General features: G+C 46.3%; 1 protein-coding gene and 1 pseudogene across 2 annotated transcripts in view; both read right to left on the bottom strand.

Annotated features, from left to right (window-relative positions):
* The window catches only part of CACNA1E (calcium voltage-gated channel subunit alpha1 E), a 327,543-nt gene that overhangs the window by 273,184 nt on the left and 35,619 nt on the right, over window positions 1-18,740 (bottom strand). Inside the window, exons 2-3 of the mRNA XM_088673714.1 lie at window positions 13,026-13,131; window positions 7,884-8,023 (exon numbers count right to left, since the gene is read on the bottom strand). Of these exons, the coding sequence (XP_088529840.1) occupies window positions 7,884-8,023; window positions 13,026-13,131 (246 nt within the window). The remainder of the gene's footprint in view (window positions 1-7,883; window positions 8,024-13,025; window positions 13,132-18,740) is intronic.
* On the bottom strand, window positions 2,428-4,248 carry LOC148684974 (uncharacterized; annotated as a pseudogene). The gene has a single exon (XR_015950912.1). The product of XR_015950912.1 is annotated as an uncharacterized LOC148684974 (transcript).

Raw genomic sequence — 18,740 nt, 5'->3', positions numbered from 1 at the left:
AACAACCATTGCTACTGGATGTGTTAATGGGATGAAAACCTGATGAGATATCGATTGCCCACTCGAAAGCTTTCTATCTAGGCACAGCAAATGGACAGAAGGCCATCTGGAAAATTTCCTTGCAGCTTACTGCATTGTTCCTGTTGCTAGAAAGAGGATGGTGCTGGGGAGAATCTCACCCTGTCCTGTTAAATACTTAATAAATAAGAGAGGACTTTGGACATCAAAGGGGAAATGAGAAAGTTGGCTTGGGCTACATGTACTGTATTTGATTAATCCTTTGCCAATTCCTCCTTCTTCTTAGTTTACAGTTTACTACTACTACTACTCCTACAGGGGACCCAGGTGGCGCTGTGGGTTAAACCACTGAGCCTAGGGCTTGCTGATCAGAAGGTCGCCGGTTCGAATCCCTGTGACGGGGTGAGCTCCCGTTGCTCGGTCCCAGCTCCTGCCAACCTAGCAGTTCGAAAGCACGTCAAAGTGCAAGTAGATAAATAGGAACCGCTACAGCGGGAAGGTAAACGGCGTTTCCATGTGCTGCTCTGGTTTGCCAGAAGCGGCTTTGTCATGCTGGCCACATGACCTGGAAGCTATACGCCGGCTCCCTCGGCCAATAATGCGAGATGAGCGCGCAACCCCAGAGTCGGTCACGACTGGACCTAATGGTCAGGGGTCCCTTTACCTTCACCTTTACTACCGGTACTACTACTACTACTACTACTATTGATTGAATTTATATACCATCCTATACTGGGAGGTCTCAGGGCAGTTCACAGAAAAAGATCAACATACAAACTAAAATATAATTAAAACAACAACAACAACCCAATAACACCCCTCTCCCCCCCCCCCCCTCAGAAAAGAGTCACATTTTAAAAGAGCATAGGATGCCAATCAGATCAGCCAAAAGCCTGGCTAAAAAGCATCGTTTTTGCCTGGCGCCGAAAGGTGTATAATGAAGTTGTCTCTATGGTGAGACAGGAAGGCCCAAAGTTTCAATCCAAGTTGTGAATTTAGGTCTGTACCCAAAAAGTTTAAGAGATTTGGGGTGATGTACATGTGTGTGATGCCAAAGGCTAAAAGAAATGCACAAAGGAAGCTTAAAGAAAGGCAACAGGCAATGCTGATTTCTCCCAAGTACACACAGCGAGGCTTTTGCTGTCTAATAGCAACAAGGAACAATCCCCAGTACCAAAAAGACCAAAAAAGGAAAAGCCTACAAGGTGTCACACCACATTCAATCTCTTGTGCACAAGCACACAAATGCCACATACAGACCACAGGCGTGCACACACATTTCATTCTCCTTGCCCAAGTGTATCCTCCCCTCTCTCACAAATGGGAGTCCACAGGATTTTTTTTGGGGGGGGAGTCCAAGGAGGAGGAGAGTAAAACATTGAGAGGTCAGAGCAAGCTTTTTTCTCGCACAAAAAGAGAGAATAATGGTAGAGAAGTTTATTTGGAAAAAAGGAAGGAAGGAAGCTAGGAATCTGGGGCTTGTGGTTCATCCCAGGGGCATTAAGGAACGTCTCACAGCCACCAACTGTCAACAGCAGGTCAGCCATAAAACATAAAGCTCTCCACTCAAAGAAACCGAAGCAGCTCGGGCAGAGTGATCACAGCGACAGCCCAAATGTGGCAGGTCCCTGCCTTCCCCCAGTTCCCTAAGTTTCCTTCCTCACCCCCAGGTCTGCCCCGAACAACCTAAGATTTATTTCCCTTGCCTGTCTCTGCTTTTTGTGTTCTGGGAGACTGGGGAGGGGAGCTGGTCACAGCAGGAGGGGAAGATTCCCTGGCTTCTTCGGCAGCCTGCCTGATCCCTGCCACTGGAACCCCCACCCCACCCCCACCCTGCTCTCCACCCTCCACTTCTGCCTCCGGTATTGTATTGCTCTCTGCCACAGGCTCTTCCTGCTCACTAACCCTGGTTACCTTTTCAGCTGCTGACACCACCTCCTCCCTGGTTTTTCCCTTTGACCACTAGTCCCCACCACCACCACCACCACCAGTCTCCTAGCTCTAAGTTGTCTTCCCCTGGGAGGCTCCCCAGCTGGTGCCTCCCAGCCAGTCCATGACACCAACCATGTCACCCATGGGTGCCAGGCTGGCAGCCAATGGAGTCAGTTTGGTGGAGAGCCAGTGTGGTGTAGTGGTTAAGAGCGGTAGACTCGTAATCTGGGGAACCGGGTTCGCGTCTCCGCTGCTCCACATGCAGCTGTTGGGTGACCTTGGGCTAGTCACACTTCAAAGAAGTGTGACTTCAAAGTCTCTCAGCCCCACTCACATCACAGGGTGTCTGTTGTGGGGGAGGAGGGGAAAGGAGATTGTTAGCTGCTTTGAGACTCCTTCGGGTAGTCATAAAGCGGGATATCAAATCCAAACTCTTCTTCTTCTTCTCTTCTTCTTCTTCTTGTTCTTCTTCAGTTATTATCAAGACATTTAACGATGGTATGCATTTACCATCGTATTGCTTTTACTATGCAGTTTGTATTTTGATGTATGTTTAAAAGTGCTTTTTCTCATAGTTAGAAGCGTCCTCCTGAGTTCATTTCCCACCAGTGAAAATTCCTTTGAAAAAGCACTGGGACTGAAACAGGCTGTGCAAAAACAGCAGAGAAACAAACAAGCAGGGCCAGATTAACCTGCATGCCAAAAATATTATAGATCAGGAAACAATAGCAAAACAGGTATTGTTAAGATATCTACATTGCAGCAACAAATGGTACAGATTGCAATTGCTAGTACAACCTTAAGGTTTGGCCCAAATGCTGCCACAATATCATACTCTTGATGTCTTGAAGTCTGCCAGAGCAAGCAGTTGCCCAGACTGATCCAAGCACCTTGCCCACATCCTCGTACCTTACTAGCTAAAATTCATCCAACATAAAAGAACTTGACAGTGCTCTGAATACCTTCTGAGATTCATCTACTGGAACAATGCAGTCAAGGTCCCAGTGGATGCAAGAAATTGTATCCTCAAAATGCTTTGCAAACAAGTCACAGAGAGCTACCATCAGTTCTACTGCCTCCGTTGGGCCAGGCTGTATAAGGGCCCGTACTACCCTGAAAAGCTGTGCAAGATGGCATAGTGAAGATGCAATGGAGGCAACAAAGTATGCCTTCTCTGCTGCATTCACTGCCAGGAAGTAGGCTTGATGATGAGCTCTCACCATAGCTGCCAAGTCTCCCGTATTCCCCGGGAAACCCCCGTTTTTCCAGCCGTTTCCCGCTGGCAGCCCGGATTTTTTAAAAACCCCGTACATCCCCCAGATTCTTACCGGCCCGGGAAGGCTCCTTCTGCGCATGTCTGGAGTCTCTGTACATGCACAGAAGCGATTTCTGGCGCTGCGGCCATTTTGGAAATGGGCAGAGCATGCATAGAAGCAACTTCCGATGCTGCTCTGCCCAGTTCCAAAATAGCCACAGCATGACTTCCGGCACTGCTGCCATTTTGGAAATGGGTAGAGCATGCATAGAAGCAACTTCTGGTGCTGCTCTGCCCAGTTCCAAAATGGCCACAGCGCGACTTCCGGCCACAGCACGACTTCCGATCCCGGATTTTTCAATCTGGGTGTTGGCACCTATGGCTCTCACCAGTGTTTGACTGGCATTTTCCCCCACCTGTGTTCAAGCTATCTTCCTGCTTGCCTCATTGCCTTAACCTCTGGAGTACACCAAGGAGCCAAGCAGGTGCCACAAAGCAGCAGAGGGCACTCAGGAGTGATCATATCAATGGCTCAGGCCATTCAGATGTTCCAGAGGTTAGCCAGGGCTTTAACAGGTGTGCCAGTCATAGCAGCCAGAAAATCCCCCAGAGTTGTCTGGAAACCCATCAGCCTCCACAGGCAGAGCACCCTAATCGGTCCCATGCCTCTTCAGAGGGGAAAGGATGCTGAAAGCCTAGATCTCAACAGAAAGTGATCTGTTCATTACAAGGAACTGATGTCAATATCCCCTACTTTCAGATCACCCTCTTCCTGCCCAGTTGAGAAAACAGGGTCCAGAGTGTGACCTGCCACATGCGTTGGGCCAATGACCTGTTGAGACAGTCTCATGGTCATCATGGCAGCCATGAAGTCCAGAGCCAGTCACCTCTGTTGAGATCCCCCAGAACCCACAATCTGTGAGTCTTCAACACCGCCCCCGAGACCAGCTCTGTCAGATCAGGCAGGAAGACTGTCGGCAACGAGGCAGGCGGTAAACCAGCAGAATCAACTGTCCCCATTTCCCAGTGCTAGGAACACACATCTTTCATAAGACAAGTGTTGGATTCATGACCCAACCCACAGATGTGGGTGCATAGATCAGGGCATGGCATGGCAGACATCTCAAAACAGGACCTCCAGCAGACAGCATGTTGGCACCAACAGCACAGCATAGCATCTCTGCAGAAGGAGTTGCTGAGCACATCATGATATGCAGAGGGACCTTTGCAAGTCCCCCTCCTCAAGTGGCCAAGAAGCCAGTGCTACTTCCTCTGACTTTTTACAATTTCTGCCATTTGCTCTGAGCAAATCAGCCTCCTAGGTTCCAACTCTTTACTCTCCAGTAGCCTTGGAATCAAGATTATTTGCTTGCCTCTGGCTCATTTGTTCCTCCACAGCAGTAGCAGCTGCTTCAAGACTCTGACCTTTAGTCTCTGCTCTTTCCTTCTGGGCTTCACCTGGCCGATGACTGGTTGCATCTTGACCTGCAGACTCTGATTCTGTCACAGCTCAGGAAGGCAATTCTCAATAGACTCAGATGTCCTTGGCCGCAAACATGCAACTGTATTAGAATTTTGTGTGCTGAAAAGACGGCCGTGGGTGGGTGGGTGCTGAGTTCGGAAAGTTTGACAGCAACTAATAAATAACACAGCACAGACTCTGTAATACAGAAAAACTGCCATCTGGCCCTTAATGCATCCTCAATATTGAGCATTATTTCACCACAATCAAACTAGATAGGCACCTCTTAATGCAATTAAGCTTGGTAAAATTCAGCTTAGTTCCTTCCCTACCAAAGTGAAAGTTAAAACAAGCAAAAGTGTTGCATTGTAATATGAGTCATCCCTCTAAATTACAATTTCTTTCTTATTATATTCTTATATTTCTATCCCACTTTTCTTGTACAATGAGCATACCTGCCAAGTTGCTGTCAGAGAAATAAGGGACCGGGCCGGAAATAGCAGGCCGGAAGTAGTGCTGCCGCCATTTTGGAACTGGGCGGAGCATGCTCAGAAGTGACTTTTGATGCTGCTTTGCCCAGTTCCAAAATGGCTGCCATGCCAGAATGAACCAAGAAAAAAAAACTGTATTTTTTCAGCTAGGAACAGCTGGAAAAACGGGGATTTCCCGGGGAAAACGGGAGACTTTGCAGCTATGACAATGGGACCCAAGATGGTGCTCATATGGTTCCTGGGCAGACGCCAATCCAGGCCCTGATCACACCCAGACCTGCTTAGCTTCAGTAAAGTGGTGTCCTCATGTGCCTTCAGACCCATGCCCTGGAACTAGGACTGTCTATACTGGTGGTGGGCTTCACCCACCACCTTTCCCTTTCAACACAGTTGCTGCTTCAGTCACTTTCTGTAATTCCAAGTTAGGGGGCTGGAGGAGCACGGCTTGGTTACCTTCGCTGACCTATCATGGGCAGTATCTCCATAGCAACATCCTGTTGTTTTCTGAAGGTACTGAAGCTAGAGGGACCAACAATACTCGCATACTGAAGTGAAGGACAAAGCATCTCCTCCTCCTCCTCCTCCTCCTCCTCCTCCTCCTCCTCCTCCTCCTCCTCCTCCTCCAGATGCAGCCAGGCAGACAGGTGAGGAAAAGGGGAGCGGAGAAAACTGCCATCAGTAGTAGAAGAATACACAAACACAAACATACTCACACACACAATACAGTTAGAAGCCATCTATATATGATGAACATGTCAAAACATAAAGCAGCCGTACAATGAGTCAGAACATTGGTCCTTCTACCCCAGTATTGTCTATTGTGACTAATAGCAGCTCTCAATTTCACAACCACGAGCTTTCGGATGAAGGGATGAGAATGCACAAAACAGAACCCCTTTGTTTTTCTTGAAATAAAAACAGCTTGGGGAGGGGTCATTTTTGAAGCTGAGAAGCAGGGAAGGGAAGGGACCACAAATTTTGGAACCCTGTGGTGGTAATAATAATAATAATAATAATAATAATAATAATAATAATAATAATAATAATAATAATTTATTTATACCCCGCCCATCTGGCTGGGTTTCCCCAGCCACTCTGGGCGTCTTACAACAGAAAAATGAAATAAAACAATTAAACATTAAAAGCCTCTCTAAACAGGGCGGGCTGCCTTCAGAAGTCGTCTAAAAATCTGGTAGCTGTTTTTCTCTTTGACATCTGATGGTAGGGCGTTCCACAGGGCAGGAGCCACCACCGAGAAGGCCCTCTGCCTGGTTCCCTGCAACTTGGCTTCTCGCAACGAGGGAACCGTCAGAAGGCCCTCGGTGCTGGACCTCAGTGTCCGGGCAGAACGATGGGGGTGGAGACGCTCCTTCAGGTATACTGGACCGAGGCCATTTAGGGCTTTAAAGGTCAGCACCAACACTTCGAACTGTGCTTGGAAACGTACTGGGAGCCAATGTAGATCTTTCAAGACCGGTGTTATGTGGTCTCGGTGGCTGCTCCCAGTCACCAGTCTAGCTGCCGCATTCTGGATTAGTTGTAGTTTTCGGGTCACCTTCAAAGGTAGCCCCATGTAGAGTGCATTGCAGTAGTCCAAGCGGGAGATAACCAGAGCATGCACCACTCTGGTGAGACAGTCTGCAGGCAGGTAGGGTCTCAGCCTGCATACCAGATGGAGCCCTGGACACAGAATTGACCTGTGCCTCCATGGACAGCTGTGAGTCCAAAATGACTCCCAGGCTGCGCACCTGGTCCTTCAGGGGCACAGTTACCCCATTCAGGACCAGGGAGTCCTCCACACCTGCCTGTCTCCTGTCCCCCACAAACAGTACTTCTGTCTTGTCAGGATTCAGCCTCAATCTGTTAGCCGCCATCCATCCTCCATCCATCCATCCATCCTCCTTAGTTGGCTTGAGGGTTGATTTATTTATGATTTTTATTTTATTTTATTTCTTTCATTTACACCCCACCTTTCCTTCTCAAGTAGCTGAAATTGGTGTGCCTGGTTCTCCCACTCCTCACTTAACCCCCACAACAACCCTATGAGGTAGGTTAGGTTGAGAGGCAGTGACTGGTCCAAGGTCACCCAGTGAGTTTCATAGCCGAGTGGGGATCCGAACCCTGGTCTCTCAGGCATAGCTGCCAAGTTATCCCTTTTTTAAAGGGATTTTCCCTTATGCTGAATAGGCTTCCTCGCGAGAAAAGGGAAAACTTGGCAGCTATGCTCTCAGGTCCTAGTCTGACCTTCTAGCCACTACAACACACTGGCACAGAAGAATGATGGACAGAGAAAACATGTTATTATTATTATTTATTATTTATACCCCGCCCATCTGGCTGGGTTTCCCCCGCCACTCTGGGCGGCTTCCAACAAATACCAAAATGAAACACAATGAAACACACCTCCTCCCATCCCTATTCCAGATGTTCGCCACCTGGAGCTGCTTTTGCTTTAAGGTGCCATTTTCACACATACACCCTGACATGCTCGCAAGCAAAATCCATCGGCTGAATTCAGATTGCCACCTTCAGAGCTGAGCAGCAGCAGCAGCTTTCACTAGAGAATGAGAACTGCACCAGGTTGGTAGCAGAGGACATTTTCCTCCTGTTTCCAGGGGGAGGAAGCAGAAGAGCTGACCTGTACCCTGCAAGTTCAAAATTTATGTCACAAGACTCTACCCCCCCCCCCACCATCACACAACCTCCAGGAATGTAAAGAACTTACCCGCTCAGGACCACAATGAAATCCATGACATTCCATCCATTCCGTAAGTAGGAGCCCTTGTGGAAAACGAATCCCAAAGCGACTATTTTAATGCCGGCTTCAAAGCAAAAGATCCCAATGAAATAAGGTTCTGTCTTCTCCTACAGGAAGGTAACAAATGAGCAGTTCAGAGAAGGGAATCGACAAGCATTATACCCTGCCTACATGTTGGGAAATATCTGGTTGCTTCTTGATGCCGGACCCTCGGTAGGCTTACTCAGAAAGAAGCCCCACGGAGCTTAGTACATCTTACTGCTCAATGCTTACTTCACAATCTCATGGACAATGTTTGCTGTCCCCAAGTCCCGTTAGATCAAATCTAACTAGCCCCACTGATTTTGCAGGGCTTTCCTTAGTGCAGAGTCCACATCCCAAATCCAGAGATTTGCACTCCAGTGCTAGGACCAAATATTTCAAGCATTAAGCCTGACTCACTTCCCCCCAAAATGGAAGCTCTCCCAGTAGCCTGCCCTGTCTTCCCAAAGACGATAAGTTTGGAAAAGTGGGGCCAGCTGGGCAATGGAGAGCGAGGGCACCACACCTCTTTTTAACTAAGTCTAACTTCTGAGGGGGTCTGGGCCTAGTTCAAAAAAAGAGGGAGCTAGTGAACTGGAGGAGTTTGTTCCTTAGCAACCTCCCAATTCCAGTTGTTGCTGCTGTCGCTGCTGCTGATCCCTAAAGCTGCTCTTTTAAGTGGAAACTCTAAACAAGAGGAAAAACCAGGCAAACTCAAATATGGGAATAGTTCTTTCTAAGCCGTCTACGGGTCAGTTCTCAGTGAACTGGTTATCTACATACATGCAGTATGTTCTTCCAGGAAGAGATGTTCAACCAACAGCTCAGGGTTCATGAGTCCTTCATTATAAAGGCATGAATATTGACATGTGAGAAGATCCCACTGACCTGTGGACTTATGGCTTCATCGGGGCCATGCCTCCTCTGCACCCATCTGCATACAAGCTTCCCCTTAAACATGCAGTTGGTACTACCAGTCTGGCATCAGAGCCAACTCCTAGGGGGCGAGGTACCTTCAGCCTCCCCAATAACATATCAGAAGGGGCCAGGGCCCCCAAAGTTGATGGGCATTGTCATGCAAATGGTGTGTGTGTGTGTGTGCCACGTCTTGTGATTTATTATGTGGGGTGAGGCTTACCTGCCCCCCCCCAATATTTTATTCAAGTTGGTACCCTGCAGCCTGGGAACCAGGAGTGAAACTTTATTTCACAAGCTCCTGTGCTACTCTGAAGGCATCTATGCATGCATATTACTAGATTTCGAAATGTGGCATGCTTCAGTATTATTTTATATCCCGGAACCCAATCTTTTTTTTTTTAGTTCTTTCTACGCTTCTAGGAATATATGGAACTCCCTTCCCTATCTTCTCATTCTGAAAACATTTTTTTTTTCTAATTTATTGTTAGAGTCACTCTAAATACTTTACCCGGATAGAAACCTTCAAACTCACCTCAAATTTCAAATTTCTTTGAAAGTTGAGGTGTAATTCAAAAGCAACGCTACTCACCTCCAAATTCTTCAACTCCTCGCGCCCTCAAAGCTCCCGGGGTATTTAAATGAATGAAACACTGTTCTAGTGACCCAGAAGTTTTGCACATGTGCTACCATTTTCCGATGCCTCATAGCCAACAAAGCGGCAAGTTAGCCCTGGACTAAATCACAGCCGGGATAACAATTGTCTATCAAAATAAAAAAATTCCTTCAGTAGCACCTTAAAGACCAACTAAGTTTTTATTTTGGTATGAGCTTTCGTGTGCATGCACACTTCTTCAGATACACTTGAAACAGAAGAGCCAGACCCTTATGTATATACAGAGGGTGGTGGGGGTGATGGGAATGGGTTATGGGCTGATGGGAGTGGTAAACCTGTTGATGGCTGTTAACGACTGCTGATGACTGCAATTGGTCCTGCGGGGGAAAAGCAAGGGCTGAGGCGCTAAAGAAAGCTTGATCAGCTTCCGGTTGACCACGCCATCTTGCTCAGACGGGGGTCCGCACAGCGGAGCGGACCTCGGCGCTTCAGAGGTGGAGGGAATCGTTCCAGCGAAGCGAAACCTCCTTAAAAGCCCCAAATCGAGCTTTTTGGGGACAGATTTTGCCTGGCGGCGCCAAAAGCGGGCTCTCTCCTCCCCGGATCGGCTTTGTTTAAGCCCCCGAGAGCGAGGAGGTGAACCGCGGCGGACAGGCTGACATTGCTGCTCTGAGAGTGCGAAGCTGCGAGTCTGGGAAGTGGAGGTGGCCAATTCTTCAAAGAACATTCAGCAAATGAATAGACTGTGAGTAATTTGGATTCTTTGGAATGTAAATTAAGGCAACAATTTGGACCTGGGAGAGAGGGGAAAAGAGGAAGCCACCCCCCCCCCTACGGTAACATAAGAGACAGTAAACAGAAACCCGAAGCCGTAAACAGAAGATTTCAACTTAAAAGGATTCCTCAAAGGCATCAAAGAGAATCTCCCCTAAATGCAGGGTAAAAGGGGAGAGAGACTGTGGTTGTGATTGCCCTGCAGAAAGAAGTTAAGACTAAGAAAGACCTTTCTGTTCCTCGGGAGCCGGCAGCCCAGACAATCCAGTGAGTTGATCAGGATTTATAGTTAAATTCTATTTCTATCTTTATCTCTGGACTTTTTGGAAATTCTTTTTTGGTTTATATACTTTTGAAATGTGAGTTCGAACTTTATTTTTAAGAATGCAGCCAGCTTGTTAAAATGGAGTCGAGAAAATAGACTGCGATTATATTCCACCCCATGTGACAAGTTTTGACCTTGACAGGACTGAACTATGTCAACAAAAAGGTACCCGCCTGAGTTTCAGCGGACTGTTTTGACCTTAATGTGGGAAGCAAGAATAGAACTATGTCAAGAGGAGACACAACGGCAAGTGTTACAGCAACAATTCCAGATGATGATGGCAGAATATGATTTCTTAGAAGATGAAGCTTTTGAAACTGAAGAAGACGAATGTGAGAATGACAATGATGAGGACTGTGATGACTTAACACAAAATGAAGCCCATCACGAAAAAAAATGATGATTTTACTCTACAAAAAGTTGGATGGAGTGCCTCCCCTTCGAGGGGGGCACGATTGGACTTACTGGAACTCCAGAATGACCACAGGGAAGAAGGAAAAATTAAGCAGAGAAGAGAAGAAGCTCAGGGGTCTGATATGGAGGCCTGGATGGCAAAAGACTGTAAACAGGGGGTGGGGTGAAGGGAAAGTGAAGTTGTGATTGTAAGGATGGGTTAATAGGACTATAACTGGACTGCTGACTATGGAACTTGCTGGATTGGTGGGGTGGAGCCAGTACTCGGGGGGGTGTAAGGTTAGTTTGGGAATAATTATAGGTTTAAAAAGTGAATTGATTCTGGAAAAGGTGAAAATATGGAGGCCTATAGAGGGGTAAAAATTAGGCACGGGAAGAAAAAATGGGAGTTTGATTTCTCAGTGATTGGACAATAGGCGAAAATGATAATAGTTAGTTTAAAAGTGGTACAAGATATAAAGGTGTATGTTATAAAATATGAACTATGAAACTGTTGAAGATGATAAATAAGGGAGGAAAACCGGGGAAGGGGGGAGGGTGGGGAAGCCCACAAAATATGGTTTAACAATTATGAATTTAACAATTATGATGAATTTTTTTTTGTCTTTTTTCCTTTTTGTCTTTTTTTTTCTTCTCTTTTTTCTCTTTTTCTCTTTTTGTATTTTCTTTTTTTTTTGGTATGACAATAGATGGTTGGATGGATGAACTCCTGCGTACTGCCCTGGTTCACTGGAGCTCCCTGGTGGCAGGGGGGGCTTCGGGGGCAGGGGAGGGGGAGGAGGACAGAAACCCAATCATAAAATGGACCACTTCTGACTGTTCACCTGCGTGGGATACTTCTGTGGCAGGGGAGGACCCATGGAGGGGGGTGGGAAGAAGGTGGAAAAGGTGTATATGTATGTACCATCTTTTGTAATTTGTAAAATCAATAAAAATTATGTTTTAAAAAAAAAAAGAAAGCTTGATCATGCATAATGAGATAAGAATCCTATGTCTTTGTTCATCCCAGGTGGCTCCATGGTTTTAAGCTTGGTAATGAGTTCCAATTCAGAAACTTCTCTTTCCAGTCTGTTTCTAATTTTTTTTTGTAATAAAACAGCTGCTTTGAGATCTTGTATAGAATGCCCTGGGAGATTGAAGTGTTCTCCTACTGGTTTCTCTGTCTTGAGGTTCCTGATGTCAGATTTATATCCATTTATCCTTTGGCGTAGGGTTTGGCCTGTTTGTCCAATATAGAGAGCTGAAGGGCACTGTTGGCATTTGATGGCATACACAAAGTTAGAAGATGAGCAATTAAATAGTCCTGAGATGGTATGTTGGATGTTGTTGGGGCCAGTAATGGTGTTGTCCGGGTGTATGTGGCAGCAAAGTTGGCATCTGGGTTTATTGCAGACTCTGGTACCAGTGTCCATGTTAAGTCTGGTGGTTGTATTCCCACCCCCACCACCCTCTGTATATACATAAGGGTCTGGCTCTTCTGTTTCAAGTGTATCTGAAGAAGTGTGCATGCACACGAAAGCTCGTACCAAAATAAAAACGTAGTTGGTCTTTAAGGTGCTACTGAAGGAATTTTTTTTATTTTGCTTCGACTCAGACCAACACGGCTACCTACCTGTACCTAGAATTGTCTATCAAGTTTGCATGTCACCCAGAGAATGACAATTACTGGGTATCTGCTAAATTAAGTAAATAAATATAATCAGAGTGCCTTTTGCTGATTAGGTGCCCTGGGCTAATGTTCCATCCATTCAATGGAGAGACTGGACCTGGAAACAACAAATGTCCTTGATCTATAGACACACCAGTCCCAGCCCTTGTTGAAAGACTGAGGAGCTATTTCTGAACCATTATAACACTGAAGCCCTGAAGTACATCCTATTAGGTTTTCCTGTTGGGTCTCAGAGTTTCCTTTGGCACTCCGACACCCGTCACCTTTGAGACTGAAGGTTTACAGTGGTGAAACTTACTTGAATCTACATCCAAGAGATGAAGCGGTGGAATCCATAAGAACCAACCCCCACCCCCACCGCCCAAGTCAACTTACTAATCTCCGAGACATAGGTGTCTTGTCATCTTCAGGAAGGTGCTGTTCCAGGGCCAGAACGATGCAGTTTGCAATGATGGTTGCCAGAATCATGTATTCAAAAGGAGTGCATGAAAGGGTTAAGGAATACACAGAGACAAAACAGAAGCATGACAAGATTCTAGTTTCACTGCCTTCCTTTCTCAATCACTTGGTCAACCCTTTTGTCACTACATCCATGGTTGTTCAATGAACCTTCACGAATCTCACATACAATAGGAAGTTAAGCCTTCCATTTTCGTGGGCAATACCCTGAAGTGTCCTGATAAAGCTATTTGGAAGCGACAGGAGTGATGGAGGAACGAGCCTAGTATATTGACAGTTGTCTCTTTCTACTGATACGAGTTCCTTGTTATTAACAAGCAACCTCAGCAGTTTCAAGTTCTGCTGGAAAGCCAGTGTCATCCAGCAGGGGGGGAAATGGAAGCACCCGGGTTCAAATCCTTACTCAGCCCCAAAGTTCACAGAATTGTTGTGAGGATAAAATAGGATCATTCCAAGTATTCAGCCTGGAAATCCTTGGAGGAAGAGTGGAATAAAACATCAGTGAATGAGTTTTAGCAAAGATCTAGACTGTATTTTAAATAGATTTTTCTACAGAAAAGGTGTATAATAATCTCCTTTTGTGGTGGCCCCAGGGCAACAGCACCAATCAGCATTCACATTCACCCCATGCTGATGCCATGCAAGAGGGTGGTGGGTTTTTTTTTTTTTGCATTAAACTAAGTGCTCCAGCATGGGCAACTGAAAAGACTAATCTGTCACCTTCTGCTCTTGGCAGCTCAATTGTTGCTTGAAGGTGGGCAGGAAGGGAAGTTGTCTCTGTGAAAACTGCTTTCGAAAGCTGCAAAATATGATTATTGTTGCTGTTATTAATATTACCTGCTGCAGAGTTCCACTCCTGACTGACTGCGTAGGAGGAGGAGATTGACTTTAAAGTGGCTTTAAAGAGTTGCCAGGGTCATTAATGCAGGGATGAACCAATTTCTCAAACAATTAATACTTCAAGTCAAAAGGAGCCGCTTCTGACCTCCTCCAACCCTTTTGCTCTTTCCGTAAGTCTGCATTAAGGCCCATTCCCCGTCCACCCCAAGTCCAATCTTGCACATATTTTGATTTCCACCCCTCCTCCTGTTACACGGTCAACACAGCACTTTAACAATCTTCAAGACTATGCCAGTTCAGATTTGTTTCTTGTACTACCCTGTTTCTCATATTTTAAGACATACCCATAAAATAAGCCATAGCAGGATTTTTAAGCATTCAAGGAATATAAGCCATACCCCGATAATAAGACATAGTGATAGGTGCAGCAGCAATGCCGGCCGCGGCAGGAGGAGGAAGAAAAAAAATAAGACACCCCCTGAAAATAAGCCATAGTGTGTTTTTTTGAGGAAAAAATAAATATAAGACATGTCTTATAATATGAGAAACACGATAGGCATTCCTGTTGTCTTTGTCCATGGAGTTTTCTTGGCAGGGATACTGGAGTGGCTTGCCAGTTCCTTCTCCAGGTGGATCACGTTTAGTCAAAACTCTCCACTATGACCTGTCCATCTTGGGTGGCCCTGCATGGCATAGCTCATAGCTTCTCTGAGTTATTCAAGCCCCTTCGCCACGGCAAGGCATTGATCCATACAGAAGGCTGATCGCCGAAGAATTGATGCTTTTGAATTATGGTGCTGGAGGAGACTCTTGAGAGTCCCATGGACTGCAAGAAGATCAAACCTATCCATTCTTAAGGAAATCAGCCCTGAGTGCTCACTGGAAGGACAGATCCTGAAGCTGAGGCTCCAATACTTTGGCCGCCTCATGAGAAGAGAAGACTCCCTGGAAAAGACCTGATGTTGGGAAAGATTGAGGGCACTAGGAGAAGGGGACGACAGAGGACGAGATGGTTGGACAGTGTTCTCGAAGCTACGAACATGAGTTTGACCAAACTGCGGGAGGCAGTGCAAGACAGGAGTGCCTGGCGTGCTATGGTCCATGGGATCGTGAAGAGTCGGACACAACTAAACGACTAAACAACAACAACAACAACAACTGGGCATTCCCTGTTGGCACTCTTTCAGTCCAATGGCAGACATGTACAGCAGACATGGCATATTCACGACAGTACAAGTGTCTGGATACACACCAGCAAGAGAGAGAGAGAGAGAGAGAGAGAGAGAGAGAGAGAGAGAGAGAGAGAGAGAGAGAGAGAGAGAGAGAGAGAGAGAAGGTCCACTCAGCACCAAGGGGACCATGTGTGTGATGTGGCCATCTCCATAGCTGCCAAGTTTTCCCTTTTCTCGCGAGGAAGCCTATTCAGCATAAGGGAAAATCCCTTTAAAAAAGGGATAACTTTGTAGCTATGCATCTCTAAGGACCACACTGGAGCCCTAAGCAGCCATACATACATCTGGAGCCAGGGAGTGTGTTCTCCTCCAGCCTAGGGTCACCTAGGAGAGGTTGAGGGCATTGGTAACTGTAAGGGGGAGGGATTATAGGGAACAGCCCCCCCCTCATCAGGTCGAGTTCCTCTCAGAGCAGCAAGTCCAGTAGCGGATCAGATTACAGGAGTCAGGAAGTAGAGAGGGAGGGAAGAGGTTCTGACAACATGAAAGAGCCTCAACGCTGAGTAGAGAAGGAGGCAGCTGGGGAGGAAATGACGGGAGAGCAGTCAGAAGGGCAGCCCTTCCCCCCCCCCCCGGACGCCTGAAATGAGGTGCATGGCACCCCATAGGGTGAGAGGGAGGTGCTTTGGTGTTCCCAAGCTGTTAAGTTGGGCACGAAACAGAAAGAAGCCATTGCGAGGTTCTGACTCAGACTAAGCAGACATGTTTTCCAGACTCTTTGCACTGTAAATAGAATGCACAATAAGAACACCTTAAAGACAAGCAGGTGTGGAGCGTCGTTACTCAAGAGTAGCTGCAAGAACCTCTGGCAGTAACTGAAGTGTAGCAGGCAGAAAGTACTGCTTTATCGACCAGGCAGCCAAAGACAGAAGGCAAAGCCACTGCTATTCATACAAGTTCTGATCAATCCAGAGGTCTCATGTGGTCATGGACTGGTTGGACGCAGAGGAATAGTGGAACAGCTGGGGAAACACCAAGGGAAGAAGGCACAGAACCCGGGGTGGTGATGGCACAACAATGGGTAGCCAGATGGAGAAGAGGGAGGAGACTGGGAAGAGGAGGTGTTGGAAGCTGAAGTCGTAACAGGGCTTAGTGAGTTGGCAGAGCCTGTGGCAGAGAGAAGCCAAGAAGTAGAAGCAGGAGAATGGGACGAGGGAGGTCGAGAGGCAGAGAAGGAGGGCAAAGTTGCAATCTACACCTCTCAGCCATATGGAAGAGCACTGAGCCAAAAAAATCAAGCATTTAAAAGATTTGTGGCTCCCAGATTGATAATCTTAGGAAGAACTTCCTGACAGTAAGAGCTGTTCGACAGTGGAATTTGCTGCCAAGGAGTGTGGTGGAGTCTCCTTCTTTGGAGGTCTTTAAGCGGGGGCTTGACAGCCATCTGTCAGGAATGCTTTGATGGTGTTTCCTGCTTGGCAGGGGGTTGGACTGGATGGCCCTTGTGGTGTCTTCCAACTCTATGATTCTATGATTCTAATCTGGCAATGCTGACCCAGGGTAGAAGTCCTGCCTCAACATTAATTGAGGCTTACCGAAAAAGGAGGAATCCTTTGTCTGCCTCAATTACTGTTTTTTTTAAAATCCTACCTTCCAAAACTGCTTTAAAAAAAGGTTGTTGGGGCTTCTGGTTACACCTCCGCCCTCCTGCTACTACAGGTGCAAATCACAGAAGGTAGATAGATTTGACAGTCAGTCTACTATAACCTTCTGATTTTGGGCCGCGTAAAAATCAACATATAATTATTCTTTCAGTAAAGTTTTGGGAAGGGGAAACATTGACTTCCCAATTATTAAAAGCAGATAAGGTTATCAGATTTTTTTCAACGAATCCAGGGACACTTTTCAACTTCAGCCGGAATGACAGGAATTTGACAGGGCACTGATTTGTAAATTTGGGGACTGTTCCCGGGAAACAGGGATGTCTGGTAACCTTAAGATAGAAACACAGGGCCCAGATCCCTTGATTCCTAGCGTCAGCATTTAGCAAGTCCAACGTATGAAGGAATTGTTCTCACTGGCTATGTCTAGCTTATTGCCCAGCAGAATGAATACAGCAAGCCTGCAACTTACGTGCATTTAACTTGTGTGCATTCAATTCGAATAAAAATTTTAAAGGGAGCAGAAGGGGGGGGGCGTTCCAGGAAAAAGTGGCTTTGGCAACCCCACCTGCCATTGAACCCAATGTCCTTTGACTATAACGGATTTTGGCTTTAGGCGTGATGCCTGGAACGTAATCCCCACGGAAATTGAGAGCTTAACTGTACTGCCCACCCATAAGTCAATCAAACCAGAAAAATTCCCCTAACCCTCCTTTACCTTTAAAAACTCTTGGCAATCAAAACACTATTGTCATGAATTTATAAGTAACAATCGGACACGGCTAGGATTACTTCCTCCTGCAAAACATCCCCCCCCCAAAAAAAGCCATGGTGATGGGAAGCAGGAGAATAGAATCTTAGTCACAATATAATTTGGGGGTAGAGAATCATGAGGCTTCAGAAATAATGAGAAACCAAGAAAGCTAAATCCCCTCTTCTTGCTAGAGAGGCCGGTCCACAATGCCTCTGTGCACCAGAAGCAAAATAAGTCTGTGACTCAATTGCTGAAGAGACAGGACTTATGAACCCTGCCAACAACCTCCAGCTGGTAACGAATAGGACCTGTTGCTTGTTCCAGTTGCATATATTTTGTGGCTTTCAAAACCATTGGCCGTGAAGGGCTGGCGACACAAGGGGAAACTTGACAGGCTTTCGTGGGATCACATCCAATCACCTATTTGATGGCACCATCCTAAACTGCATGGAACCCTGGATGTAAAAATCAAAGTAATGTTTTATTTGAATGCCCCCGCCCCAAACTACCATCTAAGGCAGGCATAGGCAAACTCGGACATCCAGATGTTTTGGGACTACAACTCCCATCATCCCTAGCTAACAGGACCAGTGGTCAGGGATGATGGGAATTGTAGTCTCAAAACATCTGGAGGGCTGAGTTTGCCTATGCCTGATCTAAGGCAGCTACCACACACTCACACACAGTATATTTGTTATTTTGCATAATAATTATATATTATATATTATATTATATTATATTATATTATATTATATTATATTATATTATATTATATTATATTATATTATATTATGGACCCAGGTGGCGCTGTGGGTTAATCCACTGAGCCTAGGGCTTGCTGATCAGAAGGTCGGTGGTTCGAATCCCTGTGACGGGGTGAGCTCCCGTTGCTTGGTCCCAACTCCTGCGAACCTAGCAGTTCAAAAGCACATCAAAATGCAAGTAGATAAATAGGAACCGCTACAGCGGGAAGGTAAACGGCGTTTCCATGTGCTGCTCTGGTTTGCCAGAAGCGGCTTTGTCATGCTGGCCACATGACCTGGAAGCTGTACGCCGGCTCCCTCGGCCAATAATGCGAGATGAGCACACAACCCCAGAGTCGGTCACGACTGGACCTAATGGTCAGGGGTCCCTTTACCTTTTTATATTATATTATAATATAAAAAGACGCCTGCTTCTTGGGAGAAAAGCAATGACAAACCTA

Source organism: Zootoca vivipara, chromosome 7, assembly GCF_965207765.1.
Source record: "Zootoca vivipara chromosome 7, rZooViv2.hap1.1, whole genome shotgun sequence".
Classification (NCBI taxonomy): domain Eukaryota; kingdom Metazoa; phylum Chordata; class Lepidosauria; order Squamata; family Lacertidae; genus Zootoca; species Zootoca vivipara.
Note: the sequence above shows the minus strand (reverse complement) of the source record. Positions and strands in the feature narration are given on the sequence as shown.